The following is a 26597-nucleotide window of genomic DNA, read 5'->3' on the forward strand; positions in this document are numbered from 1 at the left end:
CGTCTATTTTTCCATTCCCGTGTAACAACGTAACAGCCTTAACCAATTCCATTCTTTTATGTTTAGAGTTTATGTTCAGTTCTTGGCATGTATTTCTTAGTGTGTATTTTTTTTGGCTGTATGTTTTGATTTTATTTTGTTATCTAACATTAGGCTTAACCATATCAGATTTTATGTTCAGTTGTTGTTAAGCTCAAGGGTAAGTAAATACGATTTTGATGATAATAAAATTATTTTTATGATATAAATGTATTTTTTACTCATACAAAAAAGTAAATTATTTTGAACTAAAGGTGGGTTGTCTTTAGACATGTTTCCTTGTTTTGATTATTTATGTCTCAAAAGTTTATGTTTGAATTTTCATATCTTTATAAATGCATTTCTTACTCATGCAAAAGTAAATTTATTTTGAATTAAAGATAAATTATTTTTAAATATGTTTTCTTGTTTTAATAATTTATATCTCAAAAGCTTATATTTGAATTTTTATATCTTGATAAATGTATTTCTTTCTCATACAAACAATAAATTTATTTTGAATTAAAGGTGAATTATTTTTAGACATGTTTCCTTATTTTAATCATTTATGTCTCAAAAACTTAATTTAAAATTTCATATCTTGATAAATGTATTTCTCTAGTGGAAAAAATAAATTTATTTTAAATTAAAAGAGAATTGCTTTTAGACATGTTTTCTTGTTTTAATCATTTATATCTCAAAAGCTTATATTTGAGTTTTTAAATCTTAATTTCTCATGCAAAAAGTAAATTTATTTTGAATTAAAGATGAGTTATCTTTAGACATGTTTCTTTATGTTGTTTCTTCATATTTGAGAAACCCTAAACAATTTTTAAATTTTAAACTTCATATTAATGTTTTTTTTAATGGCTAGTTTGTTTGGAAGATGTATGGAGGCTCAAGGTTAAGAACAAACTTGATGGAGCATTCAAACAAGAGTGAGAATGTTTAAAGTGCTAGAAATGTGCTAACTGGTGGAATTCTCAACCATTGGTGACTTGTTTGTAATTGTCTCTGATTGTAAGTTTATTATTTTTACTCACTTGTTGTGTAAGGGGATTGTACTTAGTGTGCTAATGGTTCTTGCTTAGCCAAAGTATTGTACATTGGTTTTAACTCCAATTAAAAGTTAATATTGATTCTCCCTAGTGGAAGCTCAAGCTAAATCTTGAGAGAGAGAGAGGATTAGGCTCTTTAAAGTCGAACCTTTATAAATTTTTCTTGTTCCTTGTGGTTATGTGATTTTATTGTTATCAATTCTACTACAATCACCACATATTAAGATCACAAATTTAAGAATTTTTAAAAGAGGTAAAATTATTAATTTTTGAAAAAGTCAATTCACCCCCCTCTTAGGTATTTTTTTGGGCAACAATTGTTAATTTTTTCCCCAGATTTCATGAGTGACGTTAAATTAGATTTGATGTTGTTTTTTTTCAAATTTGAAGGTTGTTAACTATAGGGGTGTTAAATAAAACATTGACAACATTATATTTTTCAAATTTGATGTTAGCTATAGGGTTATTAAATAAAAAATTTATAACATTATATTTTTTTCAAATTTGATGCGAGCTATAGGGTTGATGCATAAGTAATGTTAATGGCCAAATTTTGTATTCAGTTGCTATTATTTTTCAGATTTTATTGCGGACAAGCAATTCTATTTTAGAAGACGAAGGAAACCAACAATGAGTGACATAGGTATGTTTGATTTTTTTCTCAAATCTGGCACGGATTCCTTAGACTACAACCATATAAAACAAGTTTGCTAAAGGAATGCATGTGGATAATGCAAATCATAAATCTAACATTATATTATCGTATGATTGTACCTTGTTTTGATCCAGAAAATCATACTATGTTTGTGGAATCATTTGAAGATAATGAGAGAACTTTGGTTGATAATAAGAAAATTATTGAAGATAATGAGTGTCCTGCATTAAACAACGAACTACTAGAAGAAGATAGTGAGTTTATCCCTAAGGTTGGAATGAAGTTCAATGACGAAAAGGAAGTTTTTTAATTTTATAAAAGATATGCTTATTATGTGGGTTTTCCTATTAAAAGGAGTTGGAAGAAAGGAGATGATGGCCTGGTAAGATATGTGGGATATGCATGTTGTTGAGAAGACAAAATAAATATTAAAGCTAGCACCTCCCCGAACCCTTAACCAACAATGCAGTTAAGGTGTAAAGCTAGGATGACAGCATGTTCATATGTTTTAGGGGCATAGTGAATAAGCATGGTCCATCTTGAGCATAACCATAAAACAAGTCCAACCAAGTCTAGGTTATATCGATGCAACAGGCAATTAAGTGAACATATGAAGCGGCAGCTTGAAGTGAATGATATAGCTGAAATTCCATTATATAAAAGTTTTAACTCAACTATCGTTGAAGTTGGTGGATATGAGAACCTGACATTTGTGGAAAAGGATTGTAGGAATTACATTGATCAAGTGAGGAGGTTAAGACTTGGGAAAAGAGATGTTGCTGCTATTCAAGCTTAATTTTTTAATATGCAAGCCTTTTGTTCGAGTTTTTACTATAGTGTGGATTTGGATGAAGAGTGTTAATTGAAGAATGTCTTTTGGACTGATAATAGGTGTAGATAAGAATTCAAGGAATTCGGCGATGTTTTCACATTTGACACCACATACCTGACCAATAGGTATAACATGCCATTTACTCAATTCATTGGTGTAAATCACCACGGGTAGTCGACACTGTTTGGATGTGGTATAATTTTCAACAATGACACCAAGATTTTCGTGTGGCTTTTTAGGACATGGCTTGAGTGTATGGAAGATTAGGCCCCTATAGGAATAGTCACTGATCAAGATAAGGCCATGCAAAATGCTATTGAGATAGTCTTCCCTAACACAAAATATAAATGGTGCTTGTGGCATATATTAAAGAAGTTTCCTGAAAAATTTGGGAACCATGACTGCAAGGCTTATATTCTTTCAGCCGTACGTGACGCAGTGTATAAATCAAAAAGTCTTGAAGAATTTGAGCAGGCCTAAAATTCAATGATTGAGCAATATGCATTGTATGACAACGATTGGTTGTATGGACTTTACAAAGAAGAGGCCGATGGGTCCCATGTTTCTTGAAAACTAGTTTTTAGGCAGGGATGTCAACAGCGCAACAAAGTGAGGGTATGAACGCATTCTTCGATGGATAAGTACACTCGAAAACCTCATTGAAACAATTTGTTGAACAATATGAGCAAGCAATGAGGTGGAAGATAGAAAAGGAGTTTCAGGCCGACATTAGGTCACTTCTCATATGGTGCCATGTGCATCGAAGTATCCCCTAGAGAAATAATTTCAGGAAATCTACACAATCGCAAAATTCAAGGAGTTTCAAGAAGAGTTCATTGGGAAGATGTATTGCGTGATTGTGTCTACCAAAGAGGGACCGTTGGGTACGAGGTACGAGAAGATATTATATTTGACAATAGAGTAAAGGAAAAACAATATTCAGTTGTTTTTGAGAAAAAGAAATGTTATATTGTTTGCACTTGTTACATGTTTGAGTTTAAGGAAATAATTTGCAGACATATTGTCACAATATTGATCCAAAATGGTGTCAGATCAATTCCTAAGAGGTATATCTTATGGCGATGGAAGAGAGATGTTAGTAGATCCTACATGAGGGTTAAAATCAATTACAATGGTTGGATTAGTATGCCTAGCCAGTTAAGATACGATGAATTGTGCAGTGAGTTTGCGAAGGCAACCGACTTGGCAGCAAATGACGAAGAACAAACCCAGGCAACTATGGAGTGGATCCAATCTCAAATGAATGCATTAAGCATATCCAATGTGAAGCCAAGCTGTGGTAGTAAAATATATCTTGAATAAAGTGTGCAAGAATAACTCCTTAATTGTGGAGATGGAGCAACGGCTTCTAGCGGGCAAATAATGGATCAAAGATGCTCCCAGACAAAGGGAGCCCCTAGGAAGCTTCACAAGAAGGGCCCATTGGAAACAAGTACCAAGAAAGCAAAGGCATGTTTTTTTATATTTTTTACTTACATCAAATTGATTATGTGCTTAAATTCTCGCTTGTAATGGTTGTTACTTTCGTTTGATGTCTAGATGGGATCCTCGAAATCAAGCAAAGACAAGGGCTTAAGGCAAAACATTGTTCAAGATGCTCAAACATTCAATCAAGCTTTTCCACAAGATGCACAATATCACTTACTTCCACCAATCACCTACTCAAAACAATTGATGGTAAGTAGTAGGATAAGATTAGGCTAATAATATAACTTGGATTTTATAAGTTTTCTTTTTTATATTATAGGTTATATCTTATGCTTTCCATGCATCTTTTTGGATTTAATCTTTTTTGCTGCAGGTTGTTCAATATCAAACTTGGAATGTTGCTCACGGAGTGCCTATGGCGCCTACATTTGGCACGACGCCTACATTTTTGCCAATGTACTTGCCCCATCGATAGGCCAATGATAACCCACCAAATTTTTGAGATTGTAAGGCTTATGCCAATGTACCTCAATTCTATAATTATGCGAACGTATGAATGGTTAATTTGTCCTTGTGTTGAATTTATTTTGTCATTGTTCTTCATTCCAAGTTTTTGACATGGCAATGATGGCCTGGAATTACATTTACTTATGTTGATAATGTTAGAATTTATGAGGTCCAATTTAATTGTGCTTATTTTAATTAATTTTGTGAAGGAAAGTCTCTTAACAACAATCACTGTGTCGTGATTTGTGAGTTAATTGGATGCAATCTATTAATGCTTACAAATTTGTGAGTTATTGGGCTTGCTTAACTGTCTAGTAGGAACGAAGAGGGAAGGGACCCTTTTCCTCTTTACTGTATGCTAGCCACTCTACAGAAGAATATAACAAATGAGAAAGGTAGTGGTTCTGTGATGCATTAATTTCCAAGATTACCCTTAAATTTTATATCATCCTTCTTGTTAATTAGGATATAATTTTCCTTGTCTCTCTTCTTTGAGTGTTACAGCTCGTCAACTACAAGCAATTATTCATTTACAATTGATTATTCTAATTAATTACTATTTGGCTGCTAATAGGTTCTTCTTTTAATAAATTTTGATTTGTATTAGTTCTTGTTCTAAAAGAGTTTGTGATGTACTTGTATATATGGCATGTATTTTAAATTTTATGTTTTTTTCCCTAATTATTACTACTTGCAATCTATGGAAGATTGTGCTCCCGTACTCTTAAATCTAGTTAACAACATAAAAAAAAAGAAAAGAAAACTATTCCAAGGCTCCTACACTACTTATTGGTGCCCCATCACATAAATTGAGATAATGTGGCTTTAATATGGTCCTGCTTGTGGCTTTAGTATGGTGTTAGTTAAGCACGGACAGCTAGGCTTACTCCATGAAGATTCTAAAATTTTATTCTTTCTTTTTTTTTTTTTTTTATAGGGCTCACTTGATGCAGATGGTTTAGGCCCGGTATCATGGTGGTAGGACTATTTTTCCAACTTTAGGCTCGTGCTTTGAAATTTGTGTGATTGTTTTAAGAAGAAACGACTGCCCTATCTAGGTACCATCTAGTAGAGTTAAGCCTTCATATGCAGCCAAGAAGAAACAACCCAAATCCCTCAACTTTAGCCAACAATGGATGGAGCACTTGGGCATTTCAATGGAAAGTGTACTTTGTGTGCCTTATTGTGTGTCTTTGCTATAAATTTGGTAGGAATAAGGATTTAGTAGTTTTGAATAAGTGGCATGTAAGCAAACTCTATTCCTAGTTATAATTTTGAAAATAGTTTTTGTAATTTTACAGTTAAATCATTGTGGAAGAATTCCTTTAGGTTGTGTTTGGAATAAGGATTCTTTTTCATGTAATGTGCATTTTTTTTTTTTTTATGTTTGTTTAGAAATGAAAAATTGATATAATTTATATTCACTTTGGTATTTACATTGAACTACTTATTTTGTTTTTATTTTCTTTCCATGGATACCAGTTTAAGAAGTACATTAGCCAATTAATTCAAAGTTTATATTTTCTTTCTCGTTTTGGTTCATCAAGACTCAATCGTCAAGTCGAGTCTTCGAATATCTTTAAGTCAAACTTTGCATCCAAAGAAGTACAATATTTCATTGTTTTGAGTCTCATATTTCTTCTAACACATACTTTAAGGTACCATCTTCTTTCAAGGTAGTCAAGGAGATTCCACCTGAAAATATACATAATTGCTAAAACATAATTCAGGACGAGTACTACGGATTTTGTAAAAGGAACTTGCATACTTAATAATGAACAAAAAAGTGAGCGATCAAATTGATTATATACATAATTAACAAACAATAAACGTACTTTCATGTTTGATATCTTTTTATACACTTATTACACTAAAGCCAAATACCTAAATTTACTATCATCATTTTTCATCAGCCATACAATCAATAGAAAATAACTCAATCCTAACATTATTAGACCCTTAACAAATTTAACATTTTTCATCCTATACTCTTGAAGCTTCATTTTCAATTGAAAGTTTTCTTCCATTATACACTTATGGTCTTTCCTAAGCTTTAGTATCTTTTCTTTTCTCTTTAAGGCACTCTCTTCAAAAACTCTCACTTGTTCTTGAAGTATTCTATCATTTTCAACTATTTCTTCCATGTTACGTTTTAACTTATCCAGCAAAGGTTCACATAATGCTTTCTCACGACTTGTACGTTCATAATTGATCTATTGAAACCATCTGCAATCATCATATTGTCCACCAAAACCATCCAACAATCAATTCCATGCTAGCTAAAAGTTTTTTCATTTATAAGATGTTGACACACATTTTTGTAACACCCCGCATTGAGCCCTAGGAAGGTCCGGGACAATTTACCCTGATGGGCCTACGTGAACTTCCCAGATGGGTCACCCATCTTTGGGTTTCCCTAGGTCAAACACGCTTAACCTTGGAGTTCTTTGCCTACATTCAGCCCAAAAGATATCCAGCTAGTGTTGTTTCCTTCATTACTTATCTTCAATGTATACTATCGTTTCTCTTTCTCTGGGCTCTTAGGATATTACACACATCGTGTCATCATCATGGAGCCCACAGCTGCGGGTTAACTCTTAGCTCTCATCCTTCAACGACCAAGAGCCCCACCGCACTTATGAGCCCCTTAGTGGTTGCCCATAACCACTAGGCAACTGATGTAGGACAAACCCGGTGCATCCACACCATCCCCTCCCCGGCAGGTGTGGTGGGGCTCTATCGGCCCTTCCCTTATCGAGGGTTGTAGGGACCATTAGGGGGAATTCCCATAGACGGCGTCAAATGTTTTGGCATCGTTTGTGGGAAACCTTGGGCTTTGGCCCTAACCACCCTCTGTCACCCCTGAGATGGTCCTTGCCCACGAGTGTCGCCACACTTAGAGGGGGGAGGGCTGGAGGTGGTGTTGTAAGCACCAGTTCTCGATTCCACATCAGGTTGCCCAGAAGGCAACTATTGAGGGGCTCATAAGTGCGATGGGGCTCCTGGCCGTTGAAGGGCGAGAACTAAGAGTTGATCCGCGGTTGTGGGCTCATGATGATGACACGATGTGTGTAATACCCCAAGAGCCTAAAGCATGGTAGTATACATCGAGGATAAATAAGGAAGAAAACAACACCAGCTGGATACCTTTGGGGCTGAATATAGGCAAAGAACTCCAGGGTTAAGCGTGTTTGACCTGGTGAAGCCCAAGGATAGGTGACCCCCCTAGGAAATTCGCGTAGGCCCATCAGGATAAGTTGTTCTGGACCTTCCCATCATTCGATGCGAGGTGTTACAAAAATATGTGTCAACATAAGATAACTTACCTTCCAAAATCAACATTGCCAGAATTTCCTTCCAGAATTAGATTTAATTCATGATGTATAGCACCAAATAGGTACACCATGCTCACACATTATTCCTTGATGAGAGGTAGAAGAATTGATTGAAATTTCACCTATTTCTAAATTAGAAGTCATCTTAATTAAAATAATAAAATTTAAAAAATATGATTCTCTGATTGTACCTCAAATGTTTTAACATTGTCAATATCCTCCCATTTATATGCAAGTAAAGTATGTAAAAAATATGATTAAACATTACATGCGACAAGAAAAAGTATGTAAAAAAAATAAAAAATAAATGAGTCAATAAAACATAGAAATAATCCTATGATGCCACTTGTTAGGAACCATATTAATCACTTCATTAGCCCAACAATATATCCCTACACATTATTTCCACATTCAAAGGCAAAAGTATGTATAAGTGTATATCTTATCGTACATAAAAAAATGCAAAGACTGAATACAATATAGACAAACTAAAATATTAGAAAAGTTTCAAACATGATAGGGATTCTATAATCTAATACTAGAAAGAGAAATAACAAAAACTCATAAACTAAAAGAACATGCCATAATATTGAAACAAAAGATGAATCTTATGTGTTTAGACTTCTTTCATGAGCTTCATCTAATACCATAACAAAGTAGTGATTGAGCTCAGGATTAGAAAGACTTTCACGGAGAAGAACTCCATCAGCAAGGTATATCTATGCCAACCACAACCATATAATTGGATAGCAAAGTTAAAAAATCAAAACAAACAATATATAGTAGTAGAGGTTTGTTTCTTTTGCTTGTAAAATTGAGACCCACCCCATGAGAAGTATAGCAACTTTAACTAATAGCAGCCTTTTAGCCTTTAGGAATGGGAAGAGAAAATGAAAGGAAATGAGGCCAAGTGTTGTACACACATATCATCATGTGAAATCTAGTTATCAACTCTCTCCTTATGACATTTCTTTTTCAGTCACAACTCTAAAGTAGTCATGGGGGCCTCCACCCCACCTCCTAACAATAACTATATGCCCATTTCATTTTCATGCAAGCCCGTACATACCTTTTTTTGTTGATTACAAAACATTATACTATATATCTCTCATCACCACTAACACCAAGACCAAGGCAAGCCCTTTGAGCATAACGCCTTCATATCATAGTTGATATATATTATGGGCAAGTTAATTTGTTCGATGACTATATATTTTGCTGAAAATGTGTCTTGAGGTGCTTCACATGTGTCTCCTACAAAATATGTATATAGTTGTACTTGAAGTAAAGGAATTTTTATGGAAGTTAAAGTTTCCATTGAATAAATTTTGTAAAAATGTTATTTGGGCACTAACTATATATTAACACTCTGCCTGATACTCAATATTATACTTAATGTCAAAAACTCAATATTCAAATAACTTGTAAAAATCGCAAGAGGCAACATTTCACTTCCTTTAGCAATCTTGAGACATAAGCATAAACACAAGATTGAATAAACAATGGTGAAAAAAAAAAAGGCAATCCTACACCAACATCTTTTCGTTTTTCTTTAAAATTCGCAAGACCTTTTATTTAGAAAAGGAAACAAAGATAAACAAAGGCCCAAATTCAAGAACTTTCCAAGAAAAGCTTGTGTGTTGTGAGATTAACCTAGTAACTACAAACCAACAAAGATTCACATTCAACAAGAAACGAACAGATCTAAACAAAATACAGAGTGAATACATATTTGGACAATGTAAAGCCACGTACTATTAGAGAGATTAGGAACCGTAGATAATGAAGACCTGTTGTTGTTGTGAGAGAACCGGTGGGTGAGAGTGTGGGTGGCTGATCTAGCGATGAAAGAGTGAGTGAAAGAGAGAGTAAGAGTGTGGGTGGCTGATCTAGCGATAAACTTCCGGTGGAGGGCAGATCTGGTGGTGGTCGACTTGGAGGAGGCAATTAGGCTGACCTTTGAAAGACAAAGGTGGTGGTCGATCTCGCATTGTAGAGAGAGTGAGTGAAAGAGAGAGTAAGAGTGTGGAAGAGAGTCAGACCCAAATCTTCTCGTCATGGTAACCGAAAATGGTGTCTCCATCTTGGTGGCTGTAAATAGGGTCTTCACGTTGCAGAGAGAGCGAGTGAGATATGTGAGAGTGAAAAAGAGAGTAAGAGGGTGGGATAGAGTTAGAGAGTGAGAAAGTCAACAAAGTTAGCAGGCGGGCTTTCAAAAAATTGAAATTCTCGTCATATATTGGTGTCAATATATCGCTAAAATGTAGAGTTGTCCACCAAGTTGTCTAAGCATTTGTTCGTGTAGCATTATCCTGCTGTAAACTTGATTGATTAATGGATAATGCTACATGAACAAAAGGTTTGACAACTTTGTTAACAACCCTTAATGAAATTACAAATTTGCATCACCCTCCACCACATCAACCCTTACTCTCTGACTCTTTCCCACACTCTTACTCTTTCTTTTACTCTTATTATTTTCATCGCCTACTAGATCTCAGATCGACAGAGACCCCGTCTTCCACCAGCTCGCTCTCTCTTTCCCTCTCACTCTCTGACTCTCTCATACTCTCACTCTCACCGCCCTCCACCAGATCAGTCTTTACCCCATTTCTGTCGCCCTCTACCAAGCCTTCTTTCTCATTCTCTCTCTCTCTCTCTTTCTCACCTACTCAGATGCCCAAGCCTTCTTTATCGTCGGCATACTCTTTCTTTCTCTCATTCTCATTCTTGCCCGTGTCAAGTCAGACCTTCATTGTGCGGTGCATGACTAAACCTCCATCATTGCAGTTGTTGTCGTTCACCACCAACGTAGCCATCGTTATTTGCCACCGATGCACGTGCTACCGCTGTTGTTTGTTGCCGTTGAAGCTGCCTCCATCTCCTTCTGTCTCTCTCTCTAGATCTTCAATTAAACCAACACATATATAAATATATAATATATTTATTGAAATTATATTTTTATATAAATTTATTTTAATTATACATATTTTCTAAATAAAAATATAGACTAAATAACTATACAAATAAATAATATACTTTGAGTTAAAATATATTTTTATGTTATTATTTATTTTCTTATCTATTTATATTGTTTGCATAGACCTGAAATGTGATATTATGATTTTGTTTAATTTTAAATATATTTTTTGCCTTTTATGAAATATAATATTAAGATTTTGTATAACTTTATATACAGTTTTTGGTCCTTCAACTCAAGTAATACAAATAAATAATAACATGAAAATATATATAATTATTACAAAATACATAAAATTTTATATTTTGTATGAATGATAAAGAGAAGAAATATAATTGTATTGTGTTGTATATATGAATATATCTTTTTATTAAAAATAAATATTATAATATTATAGTTTATAATTTAATTTTTATTTTATAATTTAAAAAATAGAACAAAACTACAGAATAATTTTTTAAAAATAGCAACCCAAACTATATTCTTAAAAGTTACAACAAATTACAAGCAAAAATTTTTAAAAGTAATAAAATAGGTTTAAACTATAATTGTGTATAATATGTTTTTAATTTATAATTATATTTAAAAAACATATTTGTATATATTTATATATATGTAAATCTTTTGTCTAATATATATATACTTAATTTGTGTATATAAACATATGTAAATCTTTTGTGTAATATATATATTTAGTTTGTGTATATTTATATTTAGATAGCAATAAATGGCGACGAACGGTGGAGGCGGACGACGGAGTCGTTGTCGGTGGAGAGAGAGAAAAGGAGATGGAGATAGAGGTGTTAGCAGCAGCAGACGGCGAACGGCGACATAAGAGAAGTGGTGGGCAAGAATGGAAGACCTAGGAAGAGAGAGAAAGGGGCATCGAGCATCGAGCACCGACAATCGGCCATCGACGTAGGCGAGCTTATTGAAGACCAATTTCCTTATTCTTCGATCTCATCAACGACTCATTCATCTTTAAGCTCACTGGCGATGTAGGTGGCGACGGTCGGAGGTGGAGTAGATGTATGTTGGCACCCGACGCTGCTGCTGGTGGAGGTCCGACGATGATAGGAACGAACACCAAATGGCTGGAGATGGAGAAGACGTAGTGGAGAGAGGGAGAGAGAGAGAGAGACCCAGTGGATAGAGAGACACCTAGTCGCACAAGTGGTGGTGCGATTGGGTGGGGGCGAAGTGATTGCTGAAGGCTGGCCGGCGGGGCGATGGCTGTCTGAACGACGGTGGGGGGTGACGGCTGTCTGTGGTCGATGGTAAGGGCGAGTCAATGCGATGCTTGCAGCGTTAGGGGGTGAGGCAGTGCAGTGCTCACGGCGGTAGGGGGAGACGATGGAAGGTGCTTGCGGCGGTGAGTGGATGACGATGGACGATGCTCAGGGCGAAGGGAGGGGCGGCGAAGAACGATGCTCGCGATGGTAGTGGGTTTGAGAGAGAGAAAAAGTGTGGGAGAGATAGTGAAAGAGGGAGAGTGAAATAATTTGATTTTTTGGGTTTAATTTATCACAATATTTTGGTGTCAAAATATTACAATAAATTGAATTCGTTAACCAAGTTGTCTAAACGTATAATTTATTATATATATAGCGTTGGAGGATGTTAACAATGAAGGTGCGGGCAACGAACAATAGCGACAAAAAAAGTTGGGGATGGATTTGAAGAAAGAGAAAATGCAGAGAGAGGAGAGACCCATTTCATCTCTCATTCTTTTCAATCTAATGTGTAATGTTGATTGGATAATTAGGGGGTATAATGAGGGGTATAATAAATCTCTTTTACAACTTGAGAAACATAATAAATCTCCCCTTAAATTAAAACACGTTTAATCAGATAATAATAAATCTTCTCTTAAATTAAAACACATAAATGATTAAACGAGACAATAATAAATCTCCCCTTAAATTAAGACATATATGATTAAACGAGACAAATTTAGAAGTATGGATGTGGTTTTAGCCTTCGAGAATAACACCATTATTATTAGCGTCTCGCTCTCGAGTTTTAACCTTAGGACTCTAAAAGAATTGAAAAGAAAGAGGATTCGATTATACCACTTGTATTTTATTAATTTATCATTATATATACATACAGTAACTACCATTCCTCATAAATTAATGTCGTTTGCTTCCACAAAATGGTCGCACTAACACTAATAAAATAAAGTATTCCTGGAAATCTCAGAAGACAGGCTCAAGTGCGTCTCTGATGTGTTTCCCCTGCTCTTTCCATCCTCAAACAGCTAACCTTCTTCTTTCCTAATCTTTCTCATGGAATAACTACGATTTAATTACAGGCTAATTAACAGACAATGTCGTGTGATCTTGCAGTTCTCTTGACTGAATCGGCGCCGCCGCTCCTCAAGCACTCGTCCATGGCGGACGGAACAAGCGGAGCTTGCGATCTGCCATACGAGTTCCAGCACAGAGCTCGCGGAAATCCTTGAAACCCTAGCGATGGCTCCAGCTGAATGTCCATCAGATCCACATCCGTGCAGGGAACATGGTCGCTACAAGCAAGATGGATCGGTTGAAATGAATAGGTTCCGATGATCTGATCAAACTTAACCCCAGATATTGAGACTGCGCCTGTTTGGTTCTTGCAGAAATTCTTGTCGCAGTAGTACTGATCGATCATTATCGGAACCTTGACATCTTGGACATGGATGTTGGAGAACGACACATTCTTGACTGATCCCATTCCTCCCTGTTACAAACAAGAAAAACATCAAAACTATTAATTGATTTTGAATAGAGACAGTGGCCAAGGAAAAGAGACCAATTTTATTGGAGTTAGCCTAAAACTACACTCCTCAGTATGGTTGTCACTGATTGATCACACTTAAATAATTTGTGTGATGAAATTGACCAATTATTAGAGTTTTGTCTAGAGAGCATGTGTATTATGACTTAATAATTGGTGTTATTTGAATATGAATGACTGATTATTTAGAATCGTGAGGAATAAGAGATTTTATAGTTTTTTTTTCTTTCAAAACTAGAGTATTTATTGTTTAATTTCACGGAAAAACTGTACTGTTGTTATTGGCCAGGAATATGTGAGATAATGTTACTAGAATATTAGTATTGTGTGATCATTGTGTGTGCAACGAATTAATCATCAATGTCATATGAGCGTGAGAGTTGTGAAAACTAAGAAGTTTTATAGTTTTGTCAGTCCTGAAACTATATTGTGAAGGATTTGTAGTTTTTTTGTGTAAAAACTATGCTACCATTGATTAACTGGAATTCGTCTATTATTGAGGATCATGGGCGTTGTTTTGTTGACACTGTATCCTGTTAAAGTTCAATGTTTTTCTCTCCTAATTTTTGGGGGTGATAGTGTGTAAGTATCGGATTTTAACAATACCTGCCATGTTTTGATTCTTGCTCCATATAGTGTGTTCTGCAGAAAGCTATCCTCAACAATGATGTTGGAGACACAGGCAACACTTCTGTCTTTGCCCAGTCCTCCTAAGCTGATGGTTTATCAAGAGCAATCAGTCCAAACTTTAACATATCTAGTAATTAAACTAGCTATGAGATAAATATCTTTTATCTATATGAATTAGAATTACCTTATGCCATGTCCAGGGCCACAGTTTATGTGATGAACATGAACATTGGAGCAGCCAGTTTGTATGGATACACAATCATCTCCTGTTAGATGTTCAGTGAAACCCATGTTAACTTGCAACTAAAATGTCATACTACATTTTCTGGCCGAGATTCAAGAAGAAGAGCAGTGAACCCAGATTTTAAAATGCAACTGAAATGTAATTACAGTTTCTGGGTGATATTCGAGAAGAAGATCAATGAACCCAGATGTTAAAATGCAGCTGAAATGTCATTACTTTTTCTGGGTGAGATTCCAGAAGACAAGTACTGAAGGCAGATGTTAAAAAGGAACGAAATGCCATTACATTTTCTGGGTGAGATTCAAATAGAAGATCAGTGAACCCAGAAATGTCATTGCATTTTCTGGGTGAGATTTAGGAAGAAAAACAGCAATCAGTTCCCCCTTATGCTTACCACATCCGATGCTCGAATGCTGGATTTCAACGTCATGGGTGTTCTGGAGGTGAATGCCATCGGTGTTGGGGCTGTTTTCGGGTGCTGAAATCGTGACGTTTTCGACCTTCACCGAGCCAGAGTTGTCGAATTTCAGGTGGCACTGAGGGCTATTTGTGATCCTAATGTCGCGAATCGTGACATTGTAGCTTGAATAGAATCTCAAGGCCTGTAATTAATGGAGATTTTGAGTTTCGAGATGAGAACTGCCCTCAAAATCATTGGAAGAAATAAAGGGAAGAATGCTCACGGTTGGCTTGATTTCTGGAATGTGTTTGAATCTCTTCTGCTGGTAAGTGAAACACAGCGTAAAACATTCAGTTTTGGCACAATTTCTGAGAGTTCAAACTGGTTCTCTGTCGCTACTACTCGTTAGAGATACATAGATACGGAAATAGTTCTTATATCTTGTAGCAAAAAGTTCAACGTAAAGCTAAGATTTTCATCTTCAAGTGGCACCTTCATCTAACCTCTGTTTGAGAAGAACTCCACCAATTAGAGCCTTGGCCGTCGACGATACCGGTCCCTTGGATGGTGAAGTTCTGGAGCCATTTGAAGTTTATCCACTGAAACAGACTGGATTTTGGCCATGAACCCACTTTTGGAGGAGCTAAAAGAGTCCCATCTATCTGTCGAAATTTCACCAAATGAACTTTTAACACAACAAATGATATATGCCATTTTGATCATCAAAAATGGAGAGAGGAACAGGGCAAGAACAGACCTGAAAAACAAGGTTTGGCAAGCATGGTCCTTGCAGAGTTATGGGTTTGATCAGAAACTTGAACTCCGGTGGGATTTCCACGGTCGACGTCGGCCTCTTGCAAGCAGCTTTCCATGCTGCTAGAAGCGCCTGTTCAAGTCCATCAAACCATGGAAATTATAAGCTTTATAACGAGGGGTGATCTGCTTCGAATAAAGTGGGTATTACAGCCGTCTGGATCTGTTTCAGGAGCTTTACCTTTGAGTCATCGGAAACTCCATCGCCTTTTGCTCCGAAAGACAGAATGTTAAAGCTGCTTGACGGGCCAGGAGCTGGTGCAGGGCCATTGCCATTCCTCGGCTTCCTCTGTTTTTGAGCATTGTTCTTCTTGGGATTACCGCTCTTTCTGGCTTCAACACAGACTGTTGAGAATGTGACAAACAAAATGGCTAGCAAAATTAGTAGAAAAGAAAGAGACGGGCTTCTGGTTCTCTTCATTCCTCTGTGGCCTTGTTATTTTCCTTTCTCAGAAAATCTTTCTGGGGCAGAGATTATGCCTCAGCTCTTACTCTTCTCAGGTGCCACTCTGTTTCAAACTTGGGAGTCAAGGTAGTTATGGACAGTTTATGTAGTTGAACCTCTTGGAAATAGCCCCCATTCCCTTCTAAATTACAAGGAGCCCTTCCCCTTGGAATGATCATGAAGTTTTTTTTTTTTGTCAAGTAAAAGTTTTGGACATGATCATAAAAGTTTTCTATTGTTAAGCAATGTTTAGTTTGAATCATAATTATCTCCCTAACCCTATTAATATACACAGTAATAGGTTCCATAACCCATACCGAGATCAAGGTCCATTTCCCTCAAACGGGTTTTATATTTAAAATTCGATCCCCCTAACTAAAAAATATAAGAAAAACCATTCTACGAATTAAGATACTATCTTAATGATAAATGATCATAAAATTATAAACATGCCCCTATTCCCTCTTGTGGATTCCAAGAAAACATTCACTGTAGGGTTGGTAATAAGAAATATTTTCTTGTACCTGAAAAGGCACTTTACCCACCTTGAGTGGATGAGCCAATAGTTCATACTGCATGCAAAGTTTATTTAGAATGCAGTTTAGGGTGTATTATATAGAATTTTTATGTAAAGTTCTTTGATGATATGGCTATACAATTTCCGAAAAATTAATTTATTTTTATCAAGAATGCAGATTAGTGTCTTATTAAATTCTTAATTTATAACTAAGTCACCACTGAACTAGACTAAAAAAATTACTGTGATATAGTCTCCAGGGCACAGGTTAAATGGTTGAGTCATGATAAGTTAGGATTCCTACCAATATGTCATGGATTTGATTCCTTGTCATATGTAGCGAGGTAAAGTCTCCACCTATGATTTATCTCCTCTACTAAAATTAAGGGTACAAGCGGTAAAAAATCACGCAAAAACAATAATCTTAAAAATACTCTCATACAAATCAAACACTAAGTTTGTTAGGTAAACATGCTACCTTGCATTACATTAGTTCATTTGTGATTTTGCATATTTTTAATGAGATGTAGTTGGGTATGCGCCATTAGAAGTGACTGGGATACCTCTCTTGTGGATAAAATAAGTTGAGAGGACAAAGGAATCTTATTTTATCATAATCAAGACCACAATGTCCCCAAATTTATTTGGTAAAATGTCCTTAAATTTGAAAAGCCATCTTGCACTTCATAGATAAACTCTAGAGCAAATGGAAAAGCTAGAAAGTGTCCACCTCAGCCTTGGTTGTTTGCGTATGTCATCTCAAGGAATTTCTTGAAGTTGGAAGGGTAGGTGGTCCTAGGTTTTTCTAGTTCCAGACAAACAAGAGTTGGCCAATCCAGCAGCAGCCAGCCCAATTCAGGCAATGGGTGAGACCCCTAACTACCGTAGAAAGGCCAATTCACTAATCATTCTATCATTATCATCACCTAAAAACATTAGTTATACATGATTTTTCAATTTATAAAATTAAATAATATAACTAAGACTTAAAAAAAATCTCTCTAATTATCATTCACAACATGAGATTAGGTTGTGGCCATCGTATGCCTTAATCTTATTTTATGTTATTTAGGTGTTCGTGAATTAATTTGATTTGATTTTTAAATTAATTTAGATTTAAATACTTAATTATAATAAAATTAAAGACCAAATTAAATCAATTTTAATTTATCTAGTTTAATTTTAATTGGTTCGTTTGAGTTTTGAGATGAAACTTTTATAATAAAAAACTTGTAATAAATCAAAATATATACTAAAATCTATAAAATATAAATAATACTACGAGTTATGACCGATAACGATGGCATCAATTATGTGACGCATTCTCATTAAATGAGACTAAGGAGACATTATCTCTTCTGTCTAACACATTTTTTAATAAAAATATGACACACTATCATTAGTCATTATTCTTAATATATTTATAAAATATGAATCGTAATAAATATATAAAAATTATAAAAAATGTGACACATTATTATTAGTCATTATTTATAATATTATTTATAAAATATGAATCGTTGTAAATATACAAAGACTATAGATTAACTGAGAGTTAAAAGAAAATTGAAAAAGAAAGCTAGTTAAATCCTAAACCCTAGTCTATGTACATGCCAAATAATTTCAAAGTGAAGGTGTTTGCCACAGTAGGAGATAAGGAAGGTAAGTTAGTTTGTTTGTTTGAGATGGTGGGTGACACGTTGAAGGGCTGCGAGGATAAGAAAAAAAAATATAGAAAAAAGGAACCATCTTTATTGTAAGTGGCTTTGAAGTGGTGCTTCTCACGCATGGCCCATCCATTGCAGGCCTGGTCGGTGGCGCCAACCTCACTTTCTTCCACTTTTCATTATCAGCCCTCCAAAACTCAACTCAAATAATAATAATAATAATAATAAAATTTGGAGCTAAATGTTCATGAAAATGCAGTATCAAATGACTCTTAAATATAATAAGTAACTCGAGAATATTTCAAACAATGATTCCAAAAGTTAGTTTGGTGATGACATATATTATATAATGATTTTTTATGAGGGACATTCTAATGCTTTGAAAAATATATGAAAATACTCCTCATTAATATTAAATTCGAGCCCAAAGTCCAAATCTAACTAAAAACACCATTAGGCTCGGGTGACAGACCTAACCCAAAAAATCAAACCCAGACCCAAGCCTATACCTTTTATCAACCAGATCGATCCACGGGTTCAAACCCAACTCTCCACATAGTGTGATCATAGCTATCTGCCAAGCCAACATCCAATAGTCCATGTGATATGATCACATTCTAGATTTTCACAAGAGAAATGTAAAGCTTGATAGCAAATCACCAAATGTCCCTATCAAATAGAATCATATATTAGACAAAAAAAGAAATAGATAGTATTGTGGATAAGGGGAGCTATTAATGATTTGTCTGTTAGTGTTATGCTCCACAAGTCAATTATATTTTATGTAAAAGATCATACTTTTTATTGTGATTTTTTTTATTCAATCAATTATTATTACAAAAACATCATGTTTTATTTGTCGTTAATGATTGTCGTTATTATTTATTATAATATATACTTCACAAAGTCTATAGATTAAATAGACTCATAGAATACGGTTATGCATAGAGATAACGATCATGAAACATATTCTTTATAGGGCTGAATTCACATTTGACCAAAGTCAAATGTATAAAATCGTTTTTGTACTTTTCATAGAAAATAAACGTTTTTAACTATTCAAACAAACTAATTACACTCTATAGCCACTTTTATGTAAGATACCAAAAATACCCTTAATGAAATTTTAAAATAGAAAACCCTACTGTTATTAGTCTCATTTACCAAAATACCCTTATCTCTTTTATATAACCTTTCTTCTCTCTCTTCTTCCAAAATTCACGTTACTCTCTATCTTTTCATTGTCAAACTATCCAAACTTAGTCATTCTTCATACATTCAATCTTTTTGCTTGTTGGGTCATTCAATCTTCTTTATCAATTACAGCGACCTCACTGAAGTCCCATTCAACAAGTTTATTTCTCTCCAAACCCAATCTCAAGGTATTTATTCGATTTACAATTTATTTAATTTTTTTAAAATAATTTTTGTGTTCACATTGCTTATTAAGGTTGTGTAGAATGATTGTAGTTGTTGGCAAGACATATTTTGATACATATCATTCCAAATTTGCACTAATTTGGGTGAAAAAAAAAAAAATCAAAACTGCACATCGTTAACGAGTTTTGTGGGCGATAACAGTTGATCGGGCTTAGTGGGGGAACAAAGCCCAATGGGTCTTAGTGGGGGAACAAAACCCGATAGGGCTTTGTTCCCAAACTAAGCCCGATAGGGCTTTGTTACCCCACTAAGCCCGATTATGATTTTTGTAGCCCACAAGCACGATTATATATATTATTTTTAAAATAATATGAATATTTTGTTAAATAATTTAATATTATATATGAGTGTAAAATAATATAATTTAATATAATATATTTAATTTTATCATATTATTTAACAAAATTTCACTTCTTAAGCATTTGTGCCTAAATGTGTTATATTAAAATCCTCCAATATTTTTCATAAAATTTTTAAATATTTTTCTTAAACTACATATGAAAAATTATCATGACTTGGTTGTTGGTTTATAAGTCAAAAATCATGTTTAATCGTACAAATCAACTCTTTAGAAAAAGAAAATAAAATACAAATCTCAAAAAGCAAATAAACTTACTTACTTATAGTTATGACTTGGTTTAATGAGGAAATTAACCCGATTTGGGTGTGTGTGGATCCGTTACATCCATGGTAATGGTGAGACTAATTTTTTCCTCCTTTCAATCTTACAGCAATGGATTTAGTGCAGTTGGTTATCGTGTGGAACGGGGAATGGAATGATAATAAGTATATTGGGGGTAATAGGATGTGTGCGGGAATCTACAAAAATACGACTTTTACTCAATTGGTTGAGATTGTGTACACGGTGACAGGAATTGATAAAACAAGATACGACATCACCATTCATTTTGTAACGGAACACTCAAGTGAACTTCCAGCTACCAAGTTCCCTATCAAGGACGACTACGGTGTCAGGTTTATTATGTGCGATGACAGAAAATATAAAGTGATGTATGTTGATATGATTTGTAAAGATATTGGAGTTTGTAACCTACGTAGTGGTGGTAATCAAGATTCAGGTGCCGTTCCATTTACATCTGCACATAGTCCACTACAAAATGATGATTTTGGTATATATGGTATGGATGGTTTGTCAGATGACGCTCCAGACACGAATGATGATTGTGATAATGAAACTGATGATAATAGTGACGATAGCGATGGTGATAATAGTGATAGTGGTGGTGATGAAAGAGGAGTGAGTCCGGAGTACCCAGAAGTAAGATTTTCAGGTTCACAATTTGAGGACAACCATTTACAAAGAAACTGGATTGTTCCTGGTGTAGAAAATTATGCAATTGAGGAAACAAGACCCGAAGTGTCAATTCCATACCAGGGTGATCTTTTACACATGGGTGCACTCTTTAGAAGTAAACAGGAACTAATTTTGGCATTTGGACAATATTGTGTTGATGTGAAGATGGACTATCGAGTCAGACGTTCGTGCACAATTCGATTTGAGGCTGGTTGCAAGGATGTGAACTGCAAATTTATGCTTCGTGCAAGATGCAGACCTGGTTGTTCGTTTTGGCATGTGGTGAAATTTATGCCGAGTCACACGTGTACTCCGGATGTCTACGATTCACATTTTCGAAGTGTGAAGGCTATTGTCATCGGAAGTTTGTTCTCTGAAAGAGTGACGAGTAGTGAATATACACCTAAAATGCTAATGGGGGAGTTGTTGGAGCAACATGGTGTGCAGATTATGTATACTAAAGCTTGGAGGTCTTTACAACATGCAAAGATACTTACTTATGGTAATGCTAATGAATCATATCAGCAACTACCCTCATATTTTCACATGTTAAAAGAAACAAATCCTGGCAGCATCACGGCAATAGAGACAGATGAAAATAATTGTTTTTTATATTCATTTTTTGCACTCGGAGCTTGCCTTCATGGTTTCCAGTCTTACATAAGACCGGTTGTTGCCGTTGATGCCACACATTTGAAAGGTGAACACAAAGGGGTGATATTCGTTGCCACTTGCAAAGATGGGGAGGAAATGATTTATCCCATCGCTTTTGGATTTGGAGATGGTGAGTCTGACAGATCATGGATATGGTTTTTGACAAAATTGAGAGAGGCTATCGGAGTGCGAGAAGATTTAGTCATTGTTTCTGATCGTCACCAAAGCATTGCAAATGCGATGAGTCGTGTCTTCCCTTCTGTCCCACATGTCTTTTGTTTCTTCCACCTTAAGCAAAACTTGAAGAAACGTTGTAGACAACGAAAAGATGTGATGACTGCATTCTACCTTGCAGCATACAGCTACACCACAATAGAGTGTGATACATACTTGGCAGAAATACAATCGATGCATCCTCAGACTCATCTGACATTGATGGAAGCAAGACCGGAAAAGTGGTCACGAGCATATTGTCCAAGAAGAAGATATTCCATGATGACCACCAACATTGCCGAGTCTCTCAATAAATGCATGATGAAAGCACGTCGGTTGCCTATAACAAGTGCACATGAATTTTTGAGACATATGCTTCAGAAATGGTTTAGTGATAGGCGTGCTGCAGCTGCCAGACTCGAAACCATTGTGACCTCCGCTGCAGTGGCACATGTCAATTTGGCGCATGCCAAAACATTAGACCGAGGATGTCGTGTAGTTCCTGTAATACAAGGGAACAAATACCTCGTGCAACATGCAAAGGAAGGCGATGGGATAGTTGACATTGTTGCGAGTACATGTAGTTGTCGCAAGTGGGACATTGATCAAATGCCATGTCTTCATGCAATTGCTGTTAGCAGGTATCATGGTTTGACTTTTATTTGCGTCTTATGTTCGTAATTTAGTGTGATATGTTAACACTATGTGTTTCTTTGCCTTATGCGACAGTTTCATGAGGGTGCACTACCATATGCTTTGCCATTCATATTACACCGCAGATTGGGTCAGACGTGCATATGCACTTCCCATCAATCCTCTCCCTAACAAGACTGCTTGGATTCTTCCAGCGTACGTCAGACAGATGGTTATACTCCCACCTGTGCAAAGAAGACAACCGGGTAGACCGAGAAATGGTCGAATTCCTTCCATGGGGGAAGCTCGTCGAAGAAAAAAATGTGGAAAATGCGGTGAACTAGGACACAATAGTCTTGGTTGCCCTAATGAATGGACTTCCTCCATTGGAGAGTCGAGCACAGCCACTACTCCAGAATCCAGGGGCGCTGCTAGGGCCTCTGCAAGGGCAAGCCGAAAATGCAGCATTTGCAAAGAGACTGGACACACTCGTCGTCGGTGCCCTATACAATTGTCAATTCCAGGTGATGATAATATTATCAATGAAGAAAACAATCAATAGGCATTAACTCATTCAGGTATGATATAATGTTATCACAAATGTTATCACATATATTATCAATAGTTGTTAGATCGTTTGTGAAAAAAAAAAAACATGTTTTTTACTCGCAAAGTGTTAATGGAATTTTTTCTGACCATATATCTTTTGTGTTTCAGCAATGCTTAAAAATCACTGGCACGATACAAAAAGGATGACAACATCAATCAAATCTCTTTTTGTTGGGAGTTCAGTAATGAATATTATTTTTTACATTAATATTTGAAATTGGGATTTATTCATATTCGTAATCTTTCAGTTTCCTTCATCTAAACTCATAATTAATGATTAACAGCTTGTGTTGTAGTATATTGTTGAGTAGAGAACTGAGTATATAATGCAGTTTCAATGGCCTAGAAACAAGGGACACTTTGCTAAATTTTTTTGATATATGAATTACTAACAACATTGGACCAAGATGATGCAATGATAATACTAAAAAATTAGAGTGTCATTTCTTAACAATCACTATTATTTGAGACTACTACTGGGACCATCTTCAAAAAAAATTCAATTTAAAAAAAAAAAAATCGTCCATCGGGATTTGTTGGCCACAAAACCCGTCCATCGGGCTTTGTGGCCTACGAAACCCGGCCATCGGGTTTTGTGGCCCACGAAACCCGGCCATCGGGCTTTGTGGCCCACCAAGCCCGAAAATGAAATTTTTTAATTTTTCTTGATTTTTCTTCAAATTAGTATGTTCCATTAGCACTAAAATGATGTCTTTTAATGTTATTTGGGTAAACCAGAATGTATATATCACAACAACGTCATTATTTTTCACTTTGTGTGAGGATGTCCATCTACCATCAACACAACCAACACATGATCACAATTGGTACTAATAATTGGACAAATCAAGATAATAATGCTATGATAATAAACTTGCTCAAAAATTAGAGTGTATTGTCTTAACAATCATTATTATTTGAGGCAAATAGTGGGAAACTACAAAAAAAAAAAAAAAAAAATTCAATCGAAAAAAAAATCGGGCTTTGTGGGCCACGAAACCCGGCCATCGGGTTTTGTGGGCCACGAAACCCGGCCATCGGGCTTTGTGGCCCACGAAACCCGGCCATCGGGCTTTGTGGCCCACCAAGCCCGAAAATGAAATTTTTTAATTTTTCTTGATTTTTCTTCAAATTAGTATGTTCCATTAACACTAAAATGATGTCTTTTAATGTTATTTGAGTAAGCCATAATGTATATATCACAACAACGTCATTATTTTTCACTTTGTGTGAGGATGTCCATCTACCATCAACACAACCAACACATGATCACAATTGGTACTAATAATTGGACAAATCAAGATAATAATGCTATGATAATAAACTTGCTCAAAAATTAGAGTGTATTGTCTTAACAATCATTATTATTTGAGGCAAATAGTGGGAAACTACAAAAAAAAAAAAAAAAAATTCAATCGAAAAAAAAATCGGGCTTTGTGGGCCACGAAACCCGGCCATCGGGTTTTGTGGGCCACGAAACCCGGCCATCGGGCTTTGTGGCCCACCAAGCCCGAAAATGAAATTTTTTAATTTTTCTTGATTTTTCTTCAAATTAGTATGTTCCATTAGCACTAAAATGATGTCTTTTAATGTTATTTGAGTAAGCCAGAATGTATATATCACAACAACGTCATTATTTTTCACTTTGTGTGAGGATGTCCATCTACCATCAACACAACCAACACATGATCACAATTGGTACTAATAATTAGACAAATCAAGATAATAATGCTATGATAATAAACTTGCTCAAAAATTAGAGTGTATTGTCTTAACAATCATTATTATTTGAGGCAAATAGTGGGAAACTACAAAAAAAAAAAAAAATTCAATCGAAAAAAAAATCGGGCTTTGTGGGCCACGAAACCCGGCCATCGGGTTTTGTGGGCCACGAAACCCGGCCATCGGGCTTTGTGGCCCACGAAACCCGGCCATCGGGCTTTGTGGCCCACCAAGCCCGAAAATGAAATTTTTTAATTTTTCTTGATTTTTCTTCAAATTAGTATGTTCCATTAGCACTAAAATGATGTCTTTTAATGTTATTTGAGTAAGTCAGAATGTATATATCACAACAACGTCATTATTTTTCACTTTGTGTGAGGATGTCCATCTACCATCAACACAACCAACACATGATCACAATTGGTACTAATAATTAGACAAATCAAGATAATAATGCTATGATAATAAACTTGCTCAAAAATTAGAGTGTATTGTCTTAACAATCATTATTATTTGAGGCAAATAGTGGGAAACTACAAAAAAAAAAAAAATTCAATCGAAAAAAAAATCGGGCTTTGTGGGCCACGAAACCCGGCCATCGGGTTTTGTGGGCCACGAAACCCGGCCATCGGGCTTTGTGGCCCACGAAACCCGGCCATCGGGCTTTGTGGCCCACCAAGCCCGAAAATGAAATTTTTTAATTTTTCTTGATTTTTCTTCAAATTAGTATGTTCCATTAGCACTAAAATGATGTCTTTTAATGTTATTTGGGTAAACCAGAATGTATATATCACAACAACGTCATTATTTTTCACTTTGTGTGAGGATGTCCATCTACCATCAACACAACCAACACATGATCACAATTGGTACTAATAATTGGACAAATCAAGATAATAATGCTATGATAATAAACTTGCTCAAAAATTAGAGTGTATTGTCTTAACAATCATTATTATTTGAGGCAAATAGTGGGAAACTACAAAAAAAAAAAAAAAAAAAAATTCAATCGAAAAAAAAATCGGGCTTTGTGGGCCACGAAACCCGGCCATCGGGTTTTGTGGGCCACGAAACCCGGCCATCGGGCTTTGTGGCCCACGAAACCCGGCCATCGGGCTTTGTGGCCCACCAAGCCCGAAAATGAAATTTTTTAATTTTTCTTGATTTTTCTTCAAATTAGTATGTTCCATTAGCACTAAAATGATGTCTTTTAATGTTATTTGAGTAAGCCAGAATGTATATATCACAACAACGTCATTATTTTTCACTTTGTGTGAGGATGTCCATCTACCATCAACACAACCAACACATGATCACAATTGGTACTAATAATTGGACAAATCAAGATAATAATGCTATGATAATAAACTTGCTCAAAAATTAGAGTGTATTGTCTTAACAATCATTATTATTTGAGGCAAATAGTGGGAAACTACAAAAAAAAAAAAAAAAATATCAATCGAAAAAAAAATCGGGCTTTGTGGGCCACGAAACCCGGCCATCGGGCTTTGTGGCCCACGAAACCTGGCCATCGGGCTTTGTGGCCCACCAAGCCCGAAAATGAAATTTTTTAATTTTTCTTGATTTTTCTTCAAATTAGTATGTTCCATTAACACTAAAATGATGTCTTTTAATGTTATTTGAGTAAGCCATAATGTATATATCACAACAACGTCATTA

At 35.5% G+C, this 26597-nt stretch overlaps 2 protein-coding genes across 4 annotated transcripts; one reads left to right on the forward strand and one right to left on the reverse strand.

Moving 5' to 3' along the window:
• Positions 1 to 12893: 12893 nt before the first annotated feature.
• LOC127809516 (polygalacturonase At1g48100) lies at positions 12894 to 16327 on the reverse strand. Of its 2 annotated transcripts, none has more exons than XM_052348363.1 (8): positions 15884 to 16327; positions 15647 to 15775; positions 15393 to 15551; positions 15173 to 15208; positions 14884 to 15091; positions 14430 to 14511; positions 14222 to 14330; positions 12894 to 13558 (listed from the first exon to the last, which is right to left on the reverse strand). In XM_052348363.1, the coding sequence occupies exons 1-8, from the start codon at positions 16121 to 16123 to the stop codon at positions 13154 to 13156; spliced, it is 1368 nt and encodes a 455-aa protein (XP_052204323.1). In that variant the 5' UTR covers positions 16124 to 16327; the 3' UTR covers positions 12894 to 13153. The 2 variants fall into 2 exon arrangements, with proteins under 2 accessions (XP_052204323.1, XP_052204322.1); XM_052348362.1 differs by having other exon boundaries at positions 15173 to 15211; positions 15884 to 16325.
• Positions 16328 to 19468: 3141 nt separating this feature from the next.
• Positions 19469 to 23152, forward strand: LOC127810443 (uncharacterized). Of its 2 annotated transcripts, XM_052349934.1 has the most exons (3): positions 19469 to 19713; positions 20503 to 22594; positions 22683 to 23152. In XM_052349934.1, exons 2-3 carry the CDS (start codon positions 20505 to 20507, stop codon positions 23146 to 23148), a joined length of 2556 nt encoding a protein of 851 aa, XP_052205894.1. In that variant the 5' UTR covers positions 19469 to 19713; positions 20503 to 20504; the 3' UTR covers positions 23149 to 23152. The 2 variants fall into 2 exon arrangements, with proteins under 2 accessions (XP_052205894.1, XP_052205893.1); XM_052349933.1 differs by lacking the exon at positions 19469 to 19713 and having other exon boundaries at positions 20415 to 22594.
• The last annotated feature ends 3445 nt before the right edge of the window (positions 23153 to 26597 follow it).

The sequence above is a fragment of the Diospyros lotus genome, chromosome 9 (assembly GCF_014633365.1).
Source record: "Diospyros lotus cultivar Yz01 chromosome 9, ASM1463336v1, whole genome shotgun sequence".
Taxonomy (NCBI): domain Eukaryota; kingdom Viridiplantae; phylum Streptophyta; class Magnoliopsida; order Ericales; family Ebenaceae; genus Diospyros; species Diospyros lotus.

What these genes read in the sequence shown, in the direction of transcription:
- LOC127809516 (XM_052348362.1), bottom strand. Translation starts at nt 16,123, where the DNA reads ATGAAGAGAACCAGAAGCCCGTCTCTTTCTTTTCTACTAATTTTGCTA. An exon ending in TGCCAAACCTTGTTTTTCAG is followed by an intron (nt 15,552 to 15,646) that starts GTCTGTTCTTGC and finishes AAATTTCGACAG; the next exon opens with ATAGATGGGACTCTTTTAGC. An exon ending in TTCCAGAAATCAAGCCAACC is followed by an intron (nt 15,092 to 15,172) that starts GTGAGCATTCTT and finishes CATTAATTACAG; the next exon opens with GCCTTGAGATTCTATTCAAG.
- LOC127810443 (XM_052349934.1), top strand. Translation starts at nt 20,505, where the DNA reads ATGGATTTAGTGCAGTTGGTTATCGTGTGGAACGGGGAATGGAATGAT. An exon ending in CATGCAATTGCTGTTAGCAG is followed by an intron (nt 22,595 to 22,682) that starts GTATCATGGTTT and finishes CTTATGCGACAG; the next exon opens with TTTCATGAGGGTGCACTACC.